At 44.7% G+C, this 22,745-nt stretch overlaps 1 protein-coding gene across 1 annotated transcript; it reads right to left on the reverse strand.

The window, feature by feature from the left end:
* Positions 1-1,573: 1,573 nt before the first annotated feature.
* Positions 1,574-21,579, reverse strand: LOC134748648 (protein sel-1 homolog 1). Its single transcript, XM_063683443.1, has 14 exons — positions 21,039-21,579; positions 18,657-18,775; positions 17,796-17,886; positions 15,372-15,595; positions 14,146-14,341; positions 13,198-13,349; positions 12,593-12,718; positions 11,127-11,249; positions 10,767-10,872; positions 8,688-8,836; positions 8,012-8,177; positions 3,830-3,995; positions 3,014-3,218; positions 1,574-1,930 (listed from the first exon to the last, which is right to left on the reverse strand). The coding sequence occupies exons 1-14, from the start codon at positions 21,301-21,303 to the stop codon at positions 1,802-1,804; spliced, it is 2,217 nt and encodes a 738-aa protein (XP_063539513.1). The 5' UTR covers positions 21,304-21,579; the 3' UTR covers positions 1,574-1,801.
* Between the last annotated feature and the right edge of the window lie 1,166 nt (positions 21,580-22,745).

A 22,745-nucleotide genomic window follows, 5' to 3' on the forward strand; every position in this document is an offset into this window, starting at 1 on the left:
TAAGAACCTTGCCCATTGACGTCCAGTTTTTTTGCCGGTACGGTTTTCTCCAGGATTCCGTTTTAGTAGTATAAGTGCTAATATATTAACGTTCACACGAGCATTCTGTTCGCGGGATACTGCACGCATATCTATGTAAAACCCTTTTTATGTGCAAATAAATGTGCCATTTTCAACCAAAAGGGTACTTATTGTCGCTTGTCAGTAAGGCGCTATAGCTTAGCTTATAGGTATAGCTTCAATTAGAAATCAACCTTATCAACAAGCGACAATGTGGTACCTTTTAGTTGAAAACGTCACAAATGATTATGATTATACTACAGAAAACGGGATCCTGCAGAAAACCGTAGCCGCAAAAAACTCTACGTCAGTGGGAAAGCGGCCTAAAACAAAACGCTCCGAGCGATTACGCTCGACGCTGTGGTATACAGACATAAGGGATTTATTGTAGCCTAGACGTTAGAGTGAAACTCATCGGACCCACTGTCGTCGTGAAATGATGCGGACAATCCAGGGTCAGTTCGGTGGTCGCAGATACACCACGAGTCCGAGCGCGCCCAGCAGTGCAGTGATGAGGTACCCGTGATACACGTCCCAGTTGGATACGTACTTTATTCGGGGTCCCTTTGTTTGACATAATTATTGAGTCATAATGTAGGGTTGCCATCTCTAAAATTTGGTAACCAGGACAAGACTCGTGAAACCCCGGATTTTAAAACTCTGAACCCGGACATGTCAATAGGTTTATGTCGCGGGCGGCCAAAGACTAAACTTTAAACCCGGACTACAAATGAAGCCCGGCCCGGACGTTCCCCGGATGCCCTCTAAACTAGGACAAATCCGGGGAAACCCGGACCGATGGCAACCCTATCATAATGTAATGATTGTCAGATTATAAAAGTCATAATTCTGAAACCGTTAACTTTTCAGGATTTTCGTAAGGTTATCCTATAGATAGGTTAGGTTAGGTTTGTTTTATGGCGTATCGGAGGTCTACAATCGAGTTCCCGAAACCCCGTCTACAAAGCGCGCGGCGGAACACCCCAGGGGGTTTAGTCCGTAATTGGCAGTTCGTATTGTCGGCAATTCCGAACTTACTGACGGCTTAGAACCTCTTAGTCTTCGGAGAGACGTTGGCTCTCTTTGCATGTTCTACCGTCTGTACAATGGGGAATGTTCCGAAGAACTTTTTGATCTGGTGCCATCGTCTCGTTTCTATCACCGCACCTCCCGCCAAAGGAGCAAAGCTCATCCTCACTTATTAGACACATGGCACACCATGAATAAGCGGGCATCCCGCTCGTTTCTTCCCAGAACGTGCAGAATGTGGAATGAGTTGCCTCCTGAGGTATTTCCTTTGTGCTACGACATGGGATTCTTCAAGAAGCGGGTATTTAGGGTTCTCAAGGGTCGGCAATGCTTAAGTGGCTCCTGTGATGTTGCTTACGTCCATGGGCGACGATGACTGCTTCCCATCAGGCGGCTCGTCTGCTCGTTTGCTGAATATCACATTAAAAAAAAAAAAAAGTTGGACCCACTAGGTTTCTGGGCCAGTGGGATCCTAGGTCATCAAAAAAAAGTGTTTTATGTAAATCCTGAAAAGTTACGCGTTTCCGAGAAAAACCAAATTATGACTAACGAAAACGCGGACAAACAATACATTATGACTTAAAACTTTATGGGAAACAATAGAGACCCACTTTATTAATGTGTTGTAATACAAGCAAGTCTTTAGGGAGCGTTTGTCGAATCCTAAACCTCATCGGACCCGCACTCGTAAAATGATACGGACAATCCAGGGTCAGTTGGGTGGTCGGCGCAGGTACACCACGAGCCCGAGCGCGCCCAGCAGCGCGGTGATGAGGTACACGTCCCAGTTGGAGACGGCGTCGCCCGCGATGGCGGCCGCGAACGGGGTTACCCACACGGACTGGGAAAAAATACGTACAAATAAGATAAAAAGCAAACACAACACAAAAAAACAATAATATTATATCAGAGTTTTAAATGATTCACGGTTAGTTTCACTAGACTTATATAGACCGTGATTACCTTTTGTATTATTTATGAGCTCCCGATATTTCGACGCAGTTACATGCATCATGTTCACGGGTGAAAGGTAATCACGGTCTATATCCCGGTCAATATAAGTCTAATATAATATCATTTCGAAATAATTTCAAGGTTTTCCTATAGGAGTATCTGAAAATGTGTCGTTTTCAAGCAAAAGGTACCACATTGTCGCTCGCTATTAGGACGCTCTGACAAATTTTTCAAGATATAAACAGTTTTCGTCCTTATGGTAAGCGACAATGTGGTACCTTTTGATTGAAAACGTCACATATAACTATTAAGTAAAAAATTAAAAAAATAATTTTATATTAAGCAGAAACGTCTGCGAACGATAGCGTTAGGGCCTCCCTAGGGCTCTTATATGGTCAAAATATTCCTGTATTGGGTATAAGGTCTTGGTAGCTCAGATGGAAGAGCACCGGGCTAGCGATCGGGTGGTCGTGGGTTCAAGGAGCACCCAAGGCAGTGAATTTTATCACTTTGTTTCTAAGCTAAATTAAAAAAATGTGTCAATTTTACACTGAATGCTAAGTTTTTACTTACGTTGGTAAGTTTCGTGATTGCCGCTTCAGCATTAAGTCGGGCTAAAGCTAGTGCAGTTACTGGCGAAGTGGCGAAGTCAGGCGAAGTGCCCGCCGCTAGGTCATAGCAGCGTTTAGCTAGATGCAGGTCTCGAGTGAGACCTAGGCCTCTCTCATGCTTGTTTGTGATACTTTGATAACACTAGAGGTACTTACATTAGCCAACTTTGTGATGGCCGCCTCAGCATTAAGTCGGGATAAAGCTAGTGCAGTTACTGGCGAAGTGGCGAAGCCAGGCGAAGTGCCCGCCGCTAGGTCATAGCAGCGTTTAACTAGATGCAGGTCTCGAGTGAGACCTAGGCCTCTCTCATACTTGTTGGTGATACTTTGATGACAAGATGACAACTAGAGGTACTTACATTAGCCAATTTTGTGATTGCCGTTTCAGCATTAAGTCGGGCTAAAGCTAGTGCAGTAGGCAGACGGGCGTCGGGCGAAGTGTCAGCCGCTAGGTCATAGCAGCGTTTAGCTAGATGCAGGTCTTGGGTGAGACCTAGACCGCGCTCGTGCATGTAGCCTAGGTTGAACGTCGCTTGGGCGTTGTGGAGTTGCTCTGATGCTATCCTGTAATGACAATAGTTATTAGAATAGAAAAGCAAAAAGGGAGTCAAGTATTGTGTCCATTGTTTTTGAGGTTATCGAATTAAGGGTTAAGGCCGTCACAGATAAGGGCTATTAGCACATGATTGGCGCGACAGTATCTCGCGGCGAGATAGACTACCCGTCTGTTTCTAACTATGCTAATAAAAGAGGGACGGGTAGTGTTAGCCCGGCAGCAGTGAGAAGTTGGTAATGACCTATTGTGATGGGCAGTCGCCTCCATGTCCTGGTGTGAGCTGACGTTAGTATTGGTAGCCAAGCTTGTTCCCAGTACCTTACCTTGTACCTTATTGCGCAGATATAAGGTCTAAAGTGCACCCCACAGTTGTAGGCCTCACTGTACCTGTAGTGGTGTGCGGCGGCCTCCAGGTCCCGGTGCGTGCCCTGGCCGTAGTAGTGGTAGTCGCCGAAATTGACTCAGGCTGCGGAGTAGCCCCACAGTTGTAGGCCTCACTGTACCTGTAGTGGTGTGCGGCGGCCTCCAGGTCCCGGTGCGTGCCCTGGCCGTAGTAGTGATAGTCGCTGAGCTTGACTCAGGCTGCGGAGTAGCCCCACAGTTGTAGGCCTCACTGTACCTGTAGTGGTGTGCGGCGGCCTCCAGGTCCCGGTGCGTGCCCTGGCCGTAGTAGTGGTAGTCGCCGAGCTTGACTCGGGCTGCGGAGTAGCCCTGGGCGGCGGCGCGGCCCCATAGTTGTAGGGCTCGGCGGTAGCGCTCCTCTTCAGGGAATAGGCTTACTTCACCTAAGGCACAAAAAAAAACTATGTACTTAGAAGTGCTCAAATTGTGGCCGCGGAAAGTTCAAATATTCATTTTACACGGAATATACGTCCACCAGAACGCACCACCACGATACGTATGCTGAGCGCATAGTTTATTATTTTCATGTAGTTTAAGGCCCACAAGTCACTTATCTACCGTACGTAGACGCGAGCCCCAGTAGTGCTATCTCTGTCTGTCGTTCGGAGCACTTACCGATGTCGAGCAAGAAGGCAGCATTGCTCATGGCCAGTTCATAGCCTCGCTCGGCGAGGGAGAGGTACTGTAGTAAGGAGGAGTCGGAGTCGCGAGCGCGCCAGGCCGCGTGGGCCAGCATGAGACGCGAGCCCCAGTAGTGCTATCTCTGTCTGTCGCTCGGAGCACTTACCGATGTCGAGCAAGAAGGCAGCATTGCTCATGGCCAGTTCATAGCCTCGCTCGGCGAGGGAGAGGTACTGTAGTAAGGAGGAGTCGGAGTCGCGAGCGCGCCAGGCCGCGTGGGCCAGCATGAGACGCGAGCCCCAGTAGTGCTATCTCTGTCTGTCGCTCGGAGCACTTACCGATGTCGAGCAAGAAGGCAGCATTGCTCATGGCCAGTTCATAGCCTCGCTCGGCGAGGGAGAGGTACTGTAGTAAGGAGGAGTCGGAGTCGCGAGCGCGCCAGGCCGCGTGGGCCAGCATGAGACGCGAGCCCCAGTAGTGCTATCTCTGTCTGTCGCTCGGAGCACTTACCGATGTCGAGCAAGAAGGCAGCATTGCTCATGGCCAGTTCATAGCCTCGCTCGGCGAGGGAGAGGTACTGTAGTAAGGAGGAGTCGGAGTCGCGAGCGCGCCAGGCCGCGTGGGCCAGCATGAGACGCGAGCCCCAGTAGTGCTATCTCTGTCTGTCGCTCGGAGCACTTACCGATGTCGAGCAAGAAGGCAGCATTGCTCATGGCCAGTTCCTAGCCTCGCTCGGCGAGGGAGAGGTACTGTAGTAAGGAGGAGTCGGAGTCGCGAGCGCGCCAGGCCGCGTGGGCCAGCATGAGACGCGAGCCCCAGTAGTGCTATCTCTGTCTGTCGCTCGGAGCACTTACCGATGTCGAGCAAGAAGGCAGCATTGCTCATGGTCAGTTCATAGCCTCGCTCGGCGAGGGAGAGGTACTGTAGTAAGGAGGAGTCGGAGTCGCGAGCGCGCCAGGCCGCGTGGGCCAGCATGAGACGCGAGCCCCAGTAGTGCTATCTCTGTCTGTCGCTCGGAGCACTTACCGATGTCGAGCAAGAAGGCAGCATTGCTAATGGCCAGTTCATAGCCTCGCTCGGCGAGGGAGAGGTACTGTAGTAAGGAGGAGTCGGAGTCGCGAGCGCGCCAGGCCGCGTGGGCCAGCATGAGGCGCGAGCCCCAGTAGTGCTATCTCTGTCTGTCGCTCGGAGCACTTACCGATGTCGAGCAAGAAGGCAGCATTGCTCATGGCCAGTTCATAGCCTCGCTCGGCGAGGGAGAGGTACTGTAGTAAGGAGGAGTCGGAGTCGCGAGCGCGCCAGGCCGCGTGGGCCAGCATGAGACGCGAGCCCCAGTAGTGCTATCTCTGTCTGTCGCTCGGAGCACTTACCGATGTCGAGCAAGAAGGCAGCATTGCTCATGGTCAGTTCATAGCCTCGCTCGGCGAGGGAGAGGTACTGTAGTAAGGAGGAGTCGGAGTCGCGAGCGCGCCAGGCCGCGTGGGCCAGCATGAGACGCGAGCCCCAGTAGTGCTATCTCTGTCTGTCGCTCGGAGCACTTACCGATGTCGAGCAAGAAGGCAGCATTGCTCATGGCCAGTTCATAGCCTCGCTCGGCGAGGGAGAGGTACTGTAGTAAGGAGGAGTCGGAGTCGCGAGCGCGCCAGGCCGCGTGGGCCAGCATGAGGCGCGAGCCCCAGTAGTGCTATCTCTGTCTGTCGCTCGGAGCACTTACCGATGTCGAGCAAGAAGGCAGCATTGCTCATGGCCAGTTCATAGCCTCGCTCGGCGAGGGAGAGGTACTGTAGTAAGGAGGAGTCGGAGTCGCGAGCGCGCCAGGCCGCGTGGGCCAGCATGAGACGCGAGCCCCAGTAGTGCTATCTCTGTCTGTCGCTCGGAGCACTTACCGATGTCGAGCAAGAAGGCAGCATTGCTCATGGTCAGTTCATAGCCTCGCTCGGCGAGGGAGAGGTACTGTAGTAAGGAGGAGTCGGAGTCGCGAGCGCGCCAGGCCGCGTGGGCCAGCATGAGACGCGAGCCCCAGTAGTGCTATCTCTGTCTGTCGCTCGGAGCACTTACCGATGTCGAGCAAGAAGGCAGCATTGCTCATGGCCAGTTCATAGCCTCGCTCGGCGAGGGAGAGGTACTGTAGTAAGGAGGAGTCGGAGTCGCGAGCGCGCCAGGCCGCGTGGGCCAGCATGAGACGCGAGCCCCAGTAGTGCTATCTCTGTCTGTCGCTCGGAGCACTTACCGATGTCGAGCAAGAAGGCAGCATTGCTCATGGCCAGTTCATAGCCTCGCTCGGCGAGGGAGAGGTACTGTAGTAAGGAGGAGTCGGAGTCGCGAGCGCGCCAGGCCGCGTGGGCCAGCATGAGACGCGAGCCCCAGTAGTGCTATCTCTGTCTGTCGCTCGGAGCACTTACCGATGTCGAGCAAGAAGGCAGCATTGCTCATGGCCAGTTCATAGCCTCGCTCGGCGAGGGAGAGGTACTGTAGTAAGGAGGAGTCGGAGTCGCGAGCGCGCCAGGCCGCGTGGGCCAGCATGAGACGCGAGCCCCAGTAGTGCTATCTCTGTCTGTCGCTCGGAGCACTTACCGATGTCGAGCAAGAAGGCAGCATTGCTCATGGCCAGTTCATAGCCTCGCTCGGCGAGGGAGAGGTACTGTAGTAAGGAGGAGTCGGAGTCGCGAGCGCGCCAGGCCGCGTGGGCCAGCATGAGACGCGAGCCCCAGTAGTGCTATCTCTGTCTGTCGCTCGGAGCACTTACCGATGTCGAGCAAGAAGGCAGCATTGCTCATGGCCAGTTCATAGCCTCGCTCGGCGAGGGAGAGGTACTGTAGTAAGGAGGAGTCGGAGTCGCGAGCGCGCCAGGCCGCGTGGGCCAGCATGAGACGCGAGCCCCAGTAGTGCTATCTCTGTCTGTCGCTCGGAGCACTTACCGATGTCGAGCAAGAAGGCAGCATTGCTCATGGCCAGTTCATAGCCTCGCTCGGCGAGGGAGAGGTACTGTAGTAAGGAGGAGTCGGAGTCGCGAGCGCGCCAGGCCGCGTGGGCCAGCATGAGACGCGAGCCCCAGTAGTGCTATCTCTGTCTGTCGCTCGGAGCACTTACCGATGTCGAGCAAGAAGGCAGCATTGCTCATGGCCAGTTCATAGCCTCGCTCGGCGAGGGAGAGGTACTGTAGTAAGGAGGAGTCGGAGTCGCGAGCGCGCCAGGCCGCGTGGGCCAGCATGAGACGCGAGCCCCAGTAGTGCTATCTCTGTCTGTCGCTCGGAGCACTTACCGATGTCGAGCAAGAAGGCAGCATTGCTCATGGCCAGTTCATAGCCTCGCTCGGCGAGGGAGAGGTACTGTAGTAAGGAGGAGTCGGAGTCGCGAGCGCGCCAGGCCGCGTGGGCCAGCATGAGACGCGAGCCCCAGTAGTGCTATCTCTGTCTGTCGCTCGGAGCACTTACCGATGTCGAGCAAGAAGGCAGCATTGCTCATGGCCAGTTCATAGCCTCGCTCGGCGAGGGAGAGGTACTGTAGTAAGGAGGAGTCGGAGTCGCGAGCGCGCCAGGCCGCGTGGGCCAGCATGAGACGCGAGCCCCAGTAGTGCTATCTCTGTCTGTCGCTCGGAGCACTTACCGATGTCGAGCAAGAAGGCAGCATTGCTCATGGCCAGTTCATAGCCTCGCTCGGCGAGGGAGAGGTACTGTAGTAAGGAGGAGTCGGAGTCGCGAGCGCGCCAGGCCGCGTGGGCCAGCATGAGACGCGAGCCCCAGTAGTGCTATCTCTGTCTGTCGCTCGGAGCACTTACCGATGTCGAGCAAGAAGGCAGCATTGCTCATGGCCAGTTCATAGCCTCGCTCGGCGAGGGAGAGGTACTGTAGTAAGGAGGAGTCGGAGTCGCGAGCGCGCCAGGCCGCGTGGGCCAGCATGAGACGTGATCCCCAAGCACCACGTTCGCATACGTTCTTAAATAGCTGGTGAAAAACAAAACATATCACTCGTTATTAACATTTTCTTGGAGCGAGCATTGTATCAAATGTTCGCTTAAAAGACTACTCTCTTGACCACCAAAGACATCAACTGATGCGCGCTGCTATAGCTCAATATCAACTCTCGTGTATACCAACAAAGTTCATGATAAAGCGACCCGCACGATAGACATGGCGTCTAAAGGGATAATATTTCAGAATATTATGAAGTCTAGTTTTAATTACACTTTTTTAAGCCAACGAGGTAGATTTGGAAAGGAACGTTCATTTAATTTACCAAAAAGCGCGGTTTCGTGTTTCACGATATTGAACATCATTGATACACTTAACCGACGTAGATTATCACAGACAGGAAAAGAAACAGATTTAAATTCAATTTTTTTTAAACCAAAGCATTGAGATTACTTCATTAACAGTTTGTAGCCAAACAAACACCTTTGAATTACGTTTACGCTGTGTAATATTTGTATAGTCACCTGAAATATAAATACCAACCTCAACAGCGGTGGTACAAGAGCGCAGTACACCCAATCCTTGTGCGTGAGTGTGAGCCAGATGGTACAAGGCCAACACGTGTCCCGACTGGGAGGCCAGTGAAAAGTATTTGTTGGCTTGTTTGAAATCGCGTCGGACGCCGATGCCGCCTGCAAAGAAAACATCATGTTATACGAGGACTGCTACTTATGTATCCGGAATGGGCCACTTACTGGAACAATATTTAAAATATATATACAACATTTATATGTCTATCAATGGGGTTCGCCGGTCGAAGTGTTTAGTAGATGGCGCCAGCATAACTTGCCCTGTCAATCCCTAGAATTGTGTCAAATTTTTGTTTTTTTAATGCCCTGGATGCCAGCCCTTTAAGCCAAATCTCATAGAAAAAGGGGTAAGCTATGATGGCGCCATCTGTGCAAACCTTTGACAGTTGCCAACCCCATTGGTTAAACATTGTAGCGCCATTCTAAAAATTGCTTGTTTCATCTTCAACGTGTGGTTTTACTCGTAAAAAAATTCGTGCTATGATTTTTTACGATTTTCGAAAATAATGCATGGATGGATTTTTTCTGACTTTTGGGAAGGAAGTTCCATCGAAGATGAATATGTAACAATGGTTTAATGAGTTTAATTGTGGTCGTAGTATGCTTAAGGACGATTAAAAAAAACGCTCCAAATCGGCTGTTATCCCACAAAATATAGATGCTGTGCGCGAACTCATAATGCAAGATAAACTGCAACAAGACCTTTTTTAAGGCCACCGTGGAGCAGTGCTCCGGTGGTGCGTGGTGGTCGTATCAACGACAGGGCGCAGCCGCCGACGTGCAGTGGATGGTCGTCGACCCCATCAGTCAGTGGTCAGGTATCAGACCCACGGAGGAGACGAGCCCGCATACTGCGTGGTTCGATAGCGTCAGTTGGCCGAACGTTTGCTTCGGAAAGGAACTAGCAGACCCACGGAGGACACGAGCCCGCATACTGCGCGGTTCGATAGGTCACGGTACAGCTTCGGTTGGCAGAACAAATTGTCATCGTCTACGGAGCTTGAATATTTTTTTAACGTATTGGAATCGGTTCCCGTTTAATTGTTATCTTTTTTCCCGGTTCATTGTTATTTTTTGTGCAATATTTCTTTTAATTCTGTAAAGCCGCTGTTATCCGTATTCCGCATTTATTTAAGGCATTATTTTTAAAATTCTAATTGCCCCTAATTGTCAGGCGAAACTAATATTCGGCAATAAATTTAGGTACCTATCATCCGTTGAAACAGCCATTATCGTCCATAATCTCCATCTCATTAATTCATTTCTTTCCTTCTACAGCTAAATTTATACGCCGTAATCTTTCGCGCGTACATCAGTTCACGCCAGTGCGGAAAGCGGACCGTCAGAAAAACAATTTGTTTTGGTTACATTAATTTTTTAAATTCTATGTGTAGATTTTTTAGTGACTTTCGGAAGTGCTTATCAAATTATACGTGTTGTACACAGTATTTGTTTTACTGCACATCATAGTACATATCGCGAGATGGGGTCTCTGGGCAATAGTATGACGAGCATTTTGTAAGATATTACATGAACATTTTTTTTTCTTCTTCACGTGCCATCTCCGTCCAGGAGGTCGGCGACCATATGTCTCTCTATGTTCAGTCATGCGAATTAGTCTATCTATGCTCTTCACTTGGCTTGGCACATGAACATTTGGCTGTTAATAAAAGAAAACAAGCTAGATACATGAACTGTAACACAATGTATTGCAGTTGCCCCTCTTTGGCCCCAGCCCTGGTTGGCGGCCATTGTGAAGAATTTCAGCGCCGCCGCCGTGTCCTTTGGCACTGCTCGGCCCTATTAACCATCGCAAACGCGACTGTATCGTGTGAGACATAAGGTAGTAAATACAATACGTACTAAAGTACATAAAGCCGAGGTGCAGCTGCCCCTCCACCCATCCCTGGTTGGCGGCCATTGTGAAGAATTTCAGCGCCGCCGCCGTGTCCTTTGGCACTGCTCGGCCCTATTAACCATCGCAAACGCGACTGTATCGTGTGAGACATAAGGTAGTAAATACAATACGTACTAAAGTACATAAAGCCGAGGTGCAGCTGCCCCTCCACCCATCCCTGGTTGGCGGCCATTGTGAAGAATTTCAGCGCCGCCGCCGTGTCCTTTGGTACTCCTCGACCCTATTTAACACAATATTCTGTTTAAGATTTCTTTTTAAAATTCGATTCGATTATTAGCCATACTGAGAAAAAATTATGCCAGTGGTAACAAATTGGTGTCAACGAGTAGGAGTTGATGGAAAAAGGCAATAGGGTTAGACCAAGCTATGTTGGCAGCTAAGCTAAGTCTGACTCTGATTTTTAAAATAACTTGCATAGTCTGGACTATCAAAATCGCTGCCAACTTAGCTTGGTCTAACTCTAGTAAGAAATACCTGCAAATACATAATGCCCAGCCCGCTTTGCCCGACCGGATTGTTCTGTTCTGCCGCTTTACGGAAATACCGCAACGCTGTTTCATTGTCCGCTTTGATGCCGTCGCCGCCTTCTAGATAAATCTGAAAACACACCCTACGTTATAGGACTGCATAGATTCAGTAGATAATAGTACAGGTTGATTCACTAAACCTGGCACGAACGGAATGAACGTAACTTTCATTGTGTGAGTGACACCTGTATCTGTATACAGTCAGAGTCACAATTTTGTTTGTTGATGTGATACGCTCATAGTTTTTTTGAAAAAATTGATTGGTGTGCTAATTTTTCTTAAGATGCTGCCAAAATGGACTTATAAAATTAAACTATATTTTTTTTAAACTATTCATTTCGGAGAAGCAAGAAACATATGTAGTATTTTCTATAAAAAGGGACCTTATTGTCGATGGCGCTTACGCCATTATAAACGATACTCCGATATAAATACAATGCCGCGCGACGCTGTCCGGCGTAAGCGCCATCGCCAATAAGGTCCCTTTTCATAGAAAATGCCCCATATCGACAACAGTAACTTTTTATGAGTAGAAAATACACTAGTGAAGCAATTTAAGTTATTTTTGTTAAAATACAAGTCTCACCTTTCCAAGAAAAGCGTTGGCCACAGCGTTCCCCGTCTTAGCCGCTTGCAAGAAGTAATGCAGCGCCTTATTGACGTCCAGCGTCACCCCGCGCCCCCCTTGGAAGTGCATCTGTCAGCCCGACCTGTCAAACTTACTGAGCTGACAGCTGTCAAACTTACTGAGCTGACAGTAGTTTAGAAATCTCACCTTCCCTAGAAAAGCGTTGGCCACAGCGTTCCCCGTCTTAGCCGGTTGCAAGAAGTAATGCAGCGCCTTATTGACGTCCAGCTTCACCCCGCGCCCCCCTTGGAAGTGCATCTGTCAGCCCGACCTGTCAAACTTACTGAGCTGACAGCTGTCAAACTTACTAAGCTGACAGCTGTCAAACTTACTAAGCTGACAGTAGTTTAGAAATCTCACCTTCCCTAGAAAAGCGTTGGCCACAGCGTTCCCCGTCTTAGCCGCTTGCAAGAAGTAATGCAGCGCCTTATTGACGTCCAGCTTCACCCCGCGCCCCCCTTGGAAGTGCATCTGTCAGCCCGACCTGTCAAACTTACTGAGCTGACAGCTGTCAAACTTACTAAGCTGACAGCTGTCAAACTTACTAAGCTGACAGTAGTTTAGAAATCTCACCTTCCCTAGAAAAGCGTTGGCCACAGCGTTCCCCGTCTTAGCCGCTTGCAAAAAGTAATGCAGCGCCTTATTGACGTCCAGCTTCACCCCGCGCCCCCTTGGAAGTGCATCTGTCAGCCCGACCTGTCAAACTTACTGAGCTGACAGCTGTCAAACTTACTAAGCTGACAGCTGTCAAACTTACTAAGCTGACAGTAGTTTAGAAATCTCACCTTCCCTAGAAAAGCGTTGGCCACAGCGTTCCCCGTCTTAGCCGCTTGCAAGAAGTAATGCAGAGCCTTATTGACGTCCAGCGTCACCCCGCGCCCACCTTGGAAGTGCAGCTGTCCCAACCCTACCTGTCAAACAAGATACGACCTTATTACCCAAACCTGTAAGAATCAATCTCCTTATTCCTGAATAAAGATTTATAATTTTATTAACACAAAAAAGAAATATATCTATATAAATATATAAATCCGTGCAGGGGGTACGGTAGACCCGAATGAAATTATGCTAAGTATTGAATTTAAAGCTTTAAATATACTTATTTATATATTTGTTTTTGTTGATATTTTATAATTTTCAATCAGTTAAATCCAGTGCAGTTTCATAGTTTTAGTTAAGTAATTAAACAGTATAATTTTAGGTTAACACTAGTACTAGTTTGATCTTACTAGCGATATAAGTAGTCAATGTCACTCCGTTATTATTTAACAATATGGTTTAAATCTGCTTGGATCTCGAATCAAATTGCCACTTTTCCCCCTGAGTCTTGTGTTTAATTGTGCGAATTGAAACGCTATGGTAGCTAAATATAAGTATCAATTTCCCTTACCTGAGCTTGTACATCTCCCTTCTCAGCCAACAGCTGGTAGTATTCAATAAGGTCAGAGTCTAAAGCCCCGCCCCCTCCAGTGCCTTCGGCCTCGTCTAGTAATCGAGTCCGCTGGATGGACGGGCCTCCGCTTAAGGTCACGCCGCTGGCCACTGTGGACAAGCAATCACATAAACTGTAACGTGATTTATAGCCTCACCATCGTTATGATCGTCATCGTCATGATACTCGTAGTAAAACTTGTACATGTACAAAAAATAATGTGTCATAAATTTTTTGCACAATTTTGTTTCATGTTGGTACCTATCATAGTGTATGGCTTTTGTTTTATACGGTGAGAAAGTGTGGTATAATGAACATTACAGTCTTCTAAATCGTTGTGTAATGAATATTGCAACTTGATTTGGCGTACCTATCGGTTCTATCCATAGCGTACATGTTTGTTTTATACGGTGAAATGAATATTATATTTCACTAAATCGTAGTATAATGAATATTTTACGTTCAATTTTTTTAAAGTTGAATGCCACTATAGCAATTACCAACCTTTAGCAGCGACCTTCATGAGCCGATATTTCGACGCAGTTACATGGACGGTGATATAGTAGACGGTGAGATAGCACTACTGCATGGGGCTCTCATGCTATTAAATCGTTGTATAATGAGTATTACACTTCAGTTCACAGTACCTTTAGCGGCGACCTTCATGTACAAGTCCATGGCTTTCTGTCACGAGCTAGGCACGGTGACGCCCGCCCAGTAGGAATATGCGAGCGAAATCTGAGCATAATCGCTATTCCCAAGAGCGCTCATAAGCCCATATTGTAGTGCGCTAAGGCTTCAGCTTGGAGACTGGGACGTAGATAAGAGTGACAGAGATAGCACTACTGCATGGGGCTCTCATGCTATTAAATTACACAGTTAGTATTACACTTCAGTTCACAGTACCTTTGGCGGCGACCTTCATGTATAAGTCCATGGCCTTTTGGCACGAGCTGGGCACGGTGACGCCCGCCCAGTAGCGGTACGCGAGCGCCATCTGAGCGTAGTCGCTATTCCCGAGGGCGCCCATATTGTAGTGGACTAGGGCTTTAGCTTGGGACACTGGGACGGCGATACCGGTGGCGTAGAGAAAGCCCATACCCTGAAAATAAAAATTTACATACGGTTCATATCAGCAAGACGTCCAAAGCAGACATTTCATTGACATTTGTTAGTTACATTGTGCAACAATGACTAAGGTCGGTTAGCACCAAACCGTCTGTCACCGTTTTACCGTTCACTAAATTTTATTGTATGGAAAGTTTCATAGTTCTCTGCTGCTTGGCGTTGATCAGTCTGTTGATTGTGGTTGGTGCAACTAGCACTAAGGGTCGGTTGCACCAAACCGTCTGTCACCGTTTTACCGTTCACTAAATTTTATTGTATGGAAAGTTTCATAGTTCTCTGCTGCTTGGCGTTGATCAGTCTGTTGATTGTGGTTGGTGCAACTAGCACTAAGGGTCGGTTGCACCAAACCGTCTGTCACCGTTTTACCGTTCACTAAATTTTATTGTATGGAAAGTTTCATAGTTCTCTGCTGCTTGGTGTTGATCAGTCTGTTGATTGTGGTTGGTGCAACTAGCACTAAGGGTCGGTTGCACCAAACCGTCTGTCACCGTTTTACCGTTCGCTAAATTTTATTGTATGGAAAGTTTCATAGTTCTCTGCTGCTTGGCGTTGATCAGTCTGTTGATTGTGGTTGGTGCAACTAGCACTAAGGGTCGGTTGCACCAAACCGTCTGTCACCGTTTTACCGTTCGCTAAATTTTATTGTATGGAAAGTTTCATAGTTCTCTGCTGCTTGGCGTTGATCAGTCTGTTGATTGTGGTTGGTGCAACTAGCACTAAGGGTCGGTTGCACCAAACCGTCTGTCACCGTTTTACCGTTCGCTAAATTTTATTGTATGGAAAGTTTCATAGTTCTCTGCTGCTTGACGTTAATTAGTCTGTTAATTGTGGTTAATGCAACTGGCCCTAAGTGGGCCCACTAAACAGTCTATAAGCGTCACAGCAGTTCACGAAGGTAATGGCATACCCCGTCCCTTGTGAAAATATAACTAAATACCTTCCGTTCCCCTAACGCGAAATCTCCAGAACAGTTTGATTTACAAACAGATTTAAAACGAACTTACAGCATGAGCATCAGCATTCCCCTCTCCAACCAGCTCCTCAAAAATACCCCGTGCCTTGTCCAGGTCCAGTTCAACCCCTTCTCCAAACAGATAGCTCCAAGCCAGTTTGATCTTAGCGGGGGCGTAGCCCATGTCGGCGGCTTCCTTCACTTGGAGGATGGAGGCGCGGAGGTCGGGCGAGCGGCGGTTCAGCTTCGCTAAGGCTGCATCATAGAGCTCTTTCGCTGTGTATTAGAAGAAATGTTTTTTCACATCACCAATTCGAAAAAGGGCTTTTTTTCCACGCTAGGAGGGATCAAAGTGGCACTTTTCTTCCCTGATAGGAGGGATCAAAGTAACACTTTTCTGTTCTAGGACACTATTTTTAAATTTTTTTGTGCATTATTTTTTTAGCTTAAATAATATTTTTAAATATTATAATTACCTCATAGGTGATGTAAAAAGCAGTATGTGTCACATGGTAGCAAAATTATTTCCATCTTGGGCGTGACACACTTGAATCCCTCACTACGCTCAGGATTCTACTGTAGAATCCCTCGCTACCCTCGGGATTCTATTATAGAATCCTTCGCTTCGTTTAGGATTCAATGAGGGCTATCGTTTTTTTGCTCACCAGTTGGCGCCTCTGTTGATGGTGGTCCAAAAGACTAAAGAACAGCGAATTCATACGCGTTAGCCCTCATTGTACGCCCTCGCTGTAAATATATCATTTTGCTCCCTTGTAACACAATCTACTATTGTTACCCTCCTGAATTTGTAGTCTGTATTTAAAAGAATGTAAACAAACTACAATTAGGTATTTTATTGGGCAAGAAAATTCTTCAAGTCAATTAATTTAACTCGAAATGCCAAAACTTACAGAATTTTTACTACGATATATTACTAACTCAACGTAACAACTAAGCTGCTATAATCGTGCTATTTCGTTAATAGGAATATATCCGGATGATTTGATTAATCAATAGTAATTCAGTTTTGTAATATACGCTATTACTTCGCCTTAGTAAATAACCTAAAACGAGATCGAATATTTAGCCACTTGAGGGTAGATGAAAATATTACACGATTTAATGAAATAAGTTAAAGCCAGAACGATGAGGAACAGATACTACAGTTTTCTATTTGGTTGGTTAACTGATAAGTGTTTCAAGTAGGCACCCGAAATTGTAAAAACACATTACATTTATTTAACTACCTAAAGATATACAGACAGGACTATAGACCAAGAATCACTAGTTCGTTTTTGAATTTGGAACCACGTGGGGTCTCAGGAATCTCAGGATGTTACGAAAATGTTTCGTTACTGGAATATTTACTGATAATATGACTTGTATAAAATTTCGTGGGGAAATTGGACTTATCCTATAAGTCTTATGACAATACTTGGCATTAGATCGCAAAGCAGACTCGAGGCTTTAGTGAGAATAGAATAGAATAGAATGAGATTTTATTCGTAAGCACAAACAAACAAGACATTACATAATACAAAAGAAAACATAAAATAAGATTAAAGTAAGAGTGAGGTGCAGGAAATAGCCAAGTCAATGCTAAGATCATGGCCACAATTAATATCCATCCATCCAGGTATCTGCAACTTGTTTGCCCTCCTCACCATTCAGCGGCCTTTCGTGGCAGTTTTCGGTACGCTGCCACGAAGTGTTGGAATGACCTGCCTCCACCAATCCGTTCGCTGAAGTCGGTAAGCGGCTTCAAATCAAAATGTCGTTCACACTTATTACAAGCACAGGTCGAAGCGTCAGTGCAATATGAGTGACACACGTACATGTGCACGTGCATTTTATTGTTTGCTGGCTGAAATGATCGCCTATTGTCCATATCTGTTTTGTGGCTAGCTTTAAGTTTTTAGGTTACAGTTTTAATTCAAATTTATTTATTTTTTGTAAAAAAAAATTAAGCTTTTTTTCCATGTTTTTTTATATATACTTAATTCATTGTGCATTTTATATTTCATTATTGTTTTTATTTTTTCTCTTTTGTTGTTTAGTATGTATAGTTTTTTATTTTTTTTGTTTGTGGTAGTTACTTACTTTTTTTTGTCTGTGTTTTTTGTTAGTGTCGTTGGCGTATGTGTCGCCACCAACTCATAGTTTTAAGTCAGGTCCCCACTGAAAACCAGCGCCTCGGATTACCGCGGCATTATGCTGAGTGGGGTCCTATTTTAGCGTCTAATGTTTTTTGTCTGTATGTTTCCTTTTTTTCATATATGTAATCTGTTGTGGCGTTAAATAAATGTATTTTCTTTCTTTCTTTCTTTCTTAATATAACTAGGTATTTATTTATTTAAAGTCAACACCAACATTGGTAAATTCAGCCTGTGCAAAATTGCACGAAGTAAAAGCCAGAGGATAAAAAAAAATTTGGCTGATTTGCTGCTGAATAAATAATTTTAGGACATGACCTGACCTTCTTTTAGCTCTGGTGTCAGTTCTGGTTCCTCTTCTTCAGGTAGAGGTGGCAATGTGTCCAGAATGTCCTGTGGATTATCAACCAGTTTCTGAAAATACAGATAAAAAGGTACATCTATATTCTATAACCATTTACTATATTGATATTGAGTTTTTTAGGGTTCCGTACCCAAAGGGTAAAAACGGGACCCTATCACTAAGACTCCACTGTCCGTCCGTCTGTCTGTCCGTCTGTCACCAGGCTGTAACTGTGATAGTTGAAATTTTCACAGATGATGTATTATTTCTGTCGCCGCTATAACAACAAATACTAAAAACCGGTCAAGTGCGAGTCGGACTCGCCCACCGTATTTATTAGTATTTGTTGTTATAGTGGCAACAGAAATACATCATCTGTGAAAATTTCAACTATCTATCCCGGTTCATGAGACATACAGACATCTGGTGACAGACAGACAGTGGAGTCAGGTAATAGGGTTCCGTTTTTACCCTTTGGGTACGGAACCCTAAAAACAGAATAAAATAAGTGGAGCTCCCATACAACAAACGTGAATTTTTTTGCTGTTTTTTGCGTAATGGTACGGAACCCTTGGTGCGCGAGTACGAATCGCACTTGGCCGGTTTTTTTAGTGTTAGCTGCTTATTGCTCAGGTTATTGTTGTCAACCAACAACACATAAAAATGTAGCACTTATAATTCTATAATCTATTTGCGAGTTCCTATAATTGGCTCTGTATTGTTATTTAAAAAGTTAAACTAATAATATTTATACAAGGAATTCCAACAGCTATGATACTGTTGGAATTCCTTGTATAAATAAATAAATAAGTGATAATTTGTAGATAAGCTATAAACTTACATCTAGATTTCCTTCGTAGTCGTCATCTTTCAAGTCTCCGAGCCAAGTTCCTTCCGTATGCCGCAAAAGGTTCTTCTTCAACATCTTCAGAGAAAACTCCATTTGCTTCAGCTGATTATCTGTAATGGTAAACCATATGCATATAGTAGTGTTGAGTATTGTGATTTATGCTTTGCTGAATTTGGACCTTTATTTATGTGTAAAAGAATTCATAACTGGAATTTAATTTGTACTTGAACAAGTACATGGGGACTCACGAGGATAGCCAAATACACAACCTATTATAATAATCCAAATAGAAAATAAGAAATGCTACAAGCAAAGAGGATATAATAGGATAGAGCAGTACTGTCATAGTAAATTTTGTAACCACAGTAAATTCACTGCCATCTATCGACACACTTTAAAACTAAAAATGAAGATTTATAAAAATACGATAAAATGTATTTAAATATGGATAAATGATTTTTTTTATTTGCATTAATTATTTTTATGATTTTGACCAATGTTCTTTCACTGATATGCGTTAAAATTGTTAAATAACAAACGAAACCGTCAACGCCCTGTATACGAGAGTAGGCCAAAGGTAGTGGCGCCATCTGATCGAGAATCAGATTTTCGTGATCTTTCGAGGCACGTTTTTTCCTTAGACTGTATCCATCTATTACGGAGTTATATCTATCTTTGCTACAAGCTACTGCTTGTTTAAAAATAAACTAGTGGGTGAGGCCTACTACTCGTTGGATGCCTATTTTCGAGTGCCAGACTAAGCAGTAAAAACCGGACAAGTGCGAGTCGGACTCGCCCACCGAGGGTTCCGTACTTTTTAGTATTTGTTGATGTAGCGGCAACAGAAATACATCATCTGCGAAAATTTCAATCGTCTAGCTATTACGGTTCATAAGATACAGCCTGGTGACAAAGAGACAGACAGAGTCTTAGTAATAGGGTCCCGTTTTTACCCTTTGGGTACGGAACCCTAAAAATTTATCTTTATGACAAATAGAAACTGGTTAGTTAATCAAACAACTTCCAAATAATAAATAATGTTATAGATTTTAAGTATATTATTTTAAGACATAATGACATGTAAAAATATTTTTTATCAATAAATAAATGATCGTGTTGTATTGTATAAAATGTGAAATAATGATGAAATTCAGAAAATAATCTAGTTTTCCCTAATTTACATGTTGGACAAATTTGTCTTTTAATTCTGCATAGGAACTACAGCAAATGCTATATAAATATTTAATAATCATGTAAAAGTATGGTAAATGAACCTAGTATTTTATATATTTAAGCTTTATGGCATTTATTACAGTTATGTACATCACATAAGCTAGCATAAATACATTTTTTTTTATAGTAAATACATTACCAAATGCTGAAACATTATGAAATTTATATATTTTTTATTATAGGTAAAACTTTTATTACTAATGGCATAAGTATGGCATTTCAATCATTGTAAACTTAGTAACTAATATGCATTAGTAGTCAGTAAGTCCTACTTTTGGATGAGACTAGCCCAGGACCTGGATAAGTGCCAAGTGGCATACACGAAGAAAGGCCTATGCTCAGCAGTGGGCGACTGAAAACTAAAATGATGATGAATGATGTAGTCCTACTTCTACATGCTATTCTATATTCATTTTTAAGTTGCCATCCCCTACCCTAGCTACGCCCTTTTTGCTACATCAACTTAGTCAATAGTGAAAAGTGTTATTTGTAAAACATAGGTAAAACTGTTACACTCACAGAAATAAATATACCATAGAAGACGTAAATGCATCTACTTCGCGTGTCCGAACCCCGACCAAACGTCGTCGTGCCTATGGGCAAGAACATATTTCCTATCACAGATGTAATTTTGAAGTTATATTATGCGTAAATTTTGTATGAAAAAGTCGGCACGCTTGGTTTCAATACAAATCGCGGTATTTGCGTCATCTAGCGTATATATTAAATATGTGGTTACACTGGAGTTATAACATTTATTTACATACAAGATATATACAGTGGTACTACGTAAACGAAATTAATAACTAGCTTAAATCTAAAATAGGCCCTTGAGGCATTGTACCAAGGATGCTGGCAGCATTTCCCCGCTGTATCGCAATGCTGATACGTTGTGCGAGAAAGCCGCCAGCTCTTCAGTCACCAGTTACGTCAACCAGACGCTTCGCGATTTCTGCAAACAACTTATGCGCGCTGGGACCCCATGGACCTAGAGTTTCAACTCCAAATGGAATGAAATGATACTCTCTACCGAGGCTCTTATATTTATTACGTTTTAAAATTTCGGCGCTTTCCGCCGCTCCGCCCGCTTTTACATTAAAAGGTTACACTTATGAAACTATTTGTAGAAACTGGGTTTACCTTCAGCAATATCATCCTCTTTGGGCAAATCTTGGGTCTTCCGTATAGCTTCAGCATATTCATGCAACGTTATAATCTCCTTGTTGAGCCCTTTGACGTATTCCTGTTCGAAATCCAGGGACTCTGGCTCACCACGATCTTCTTCACCCCATTCTTTACCCTCCTCCTTATCTTTGTCATTTTTCTTCTTGCTCTCGGGCCCAAGCAACTCCGCCGCCGACACAATAATACACAAACATATTATAAACACCTTAATCCCCCTCATTTTTTAGTAAACAGGCACCGACTATTTCATTAGTTCAAGACGTACGTGTCCCAAAGTAAAGTGTCAATTAAACATTTTTAACACTGATTGTATACATTTAAACGGGAAATAATTGTTACGAAATACCATTAGCGAAGGTACACGTGTACCGTTTTTAATCAAGTTGCGAACTACGAAGAGTTACTCGTAGTATTTTGCTGTAAAAATAATTTCTGGAATAAATCCATTCACAGCACAGCACATCTGTCAACTTGGCAGCCATCAAATTTTTACGTTTCAGACGTTTCAGTTTACGAAGAGTGACCAACAAACACAATATGAAGAGACAATAGTTGACACAACAATATTAAAGTTTATATAATATAAGCGGTCCGAAGACGGTTTTCCGCTTTATTCACTTTACGTCTCAGAATAATGACTAAAGCAAAGAAGCCGGGCAAAAATAAAAGCTTGGTAAAAGATATCGTATTCACAACACGTTATTACTTTTTGTCTATGAGTGAGTGAGACAACAATCCGCAAGTTCTTTCGTTTTTTTCAGTATTGTCATAAGATGAACTGAGGGAAATGTCAAATGGTCCTATGTGGTTCTATAATATAATCCAGCCAAATAAAATATATGTTCGTTATTTCACAGGTAGGTGTCAACTGTAACAACTTGACATAGTCGTATTATTTTAGTTGAAATATTTCGGGATGTTTCAGCGGTCATCTTGGTTTATTTTAATTATATTGTTACTATTCCTGAAAGATTGTTGGAAAACGTGTTGAGTTTTTATTTGTAATGGTTTGAAGTTCCCTTTGTGATAATGTCTTGTGTGATCGAGGGCTGTAAATCGCATACAGGAAGAAAAGAAAATACGCACGAACCGATAACCTTTAATCGGTGAGTTTTGTTCAATTTTGAAGAAATTAATTTATAGGACCTGACCCTAAACATAGAAATCGATATATTGTTTATGTAATTATTACTTGCATTCAAGTCTATATAGATTTTTGCATAAATTTTCGAACTTTTCTGCTAAGTATGAAAGGTTATATTTTTGGCATAGTGATGTATCGACCTCAGATCAATAACCTATCGACATTTACAGCTTTCTTATAGTTTGGCCCAGGACTGTCTCATTTTAATTGATGAGTACAGTCAAGGGCATAAATATATATTCATTCCCAAAGTCTCAAAAATATGTGTACGCTCAAACAATAAAATCGTGTTCACATATTTTTAAGCCATTTGTCTGGATCGATATTTTTGCCTTCGACTGTACCTATAGTTTTCTTTGTTCTTACTTACTGACAGATTGTGTTTGCCAGACTATAGTTTAATACTAAAAACCGGTCAAGTGCGGGTCGGACGCGCGCACCAAGGGGTGTCGCGACAGACGCGAATTTATAACGCCCAAGACGAATTTCCTTGCGGCAACACCTAACAGCGCCCTCTA

The sequence above is a fragment of the Cydia strobilella genome, chromosome 16 (genome assembly GCF_947568885.1).
Source record: "Cydia strobilella chromosome 16, ilCydStro3.1, whole genome shotgun sequence".
Classification (NCBI taxonomy): Eukaryota; Metazoa; Arthropoda; class Insecta; order Lepidoptera; family Tortricidae; genus Cydia; species Cydia strobilella.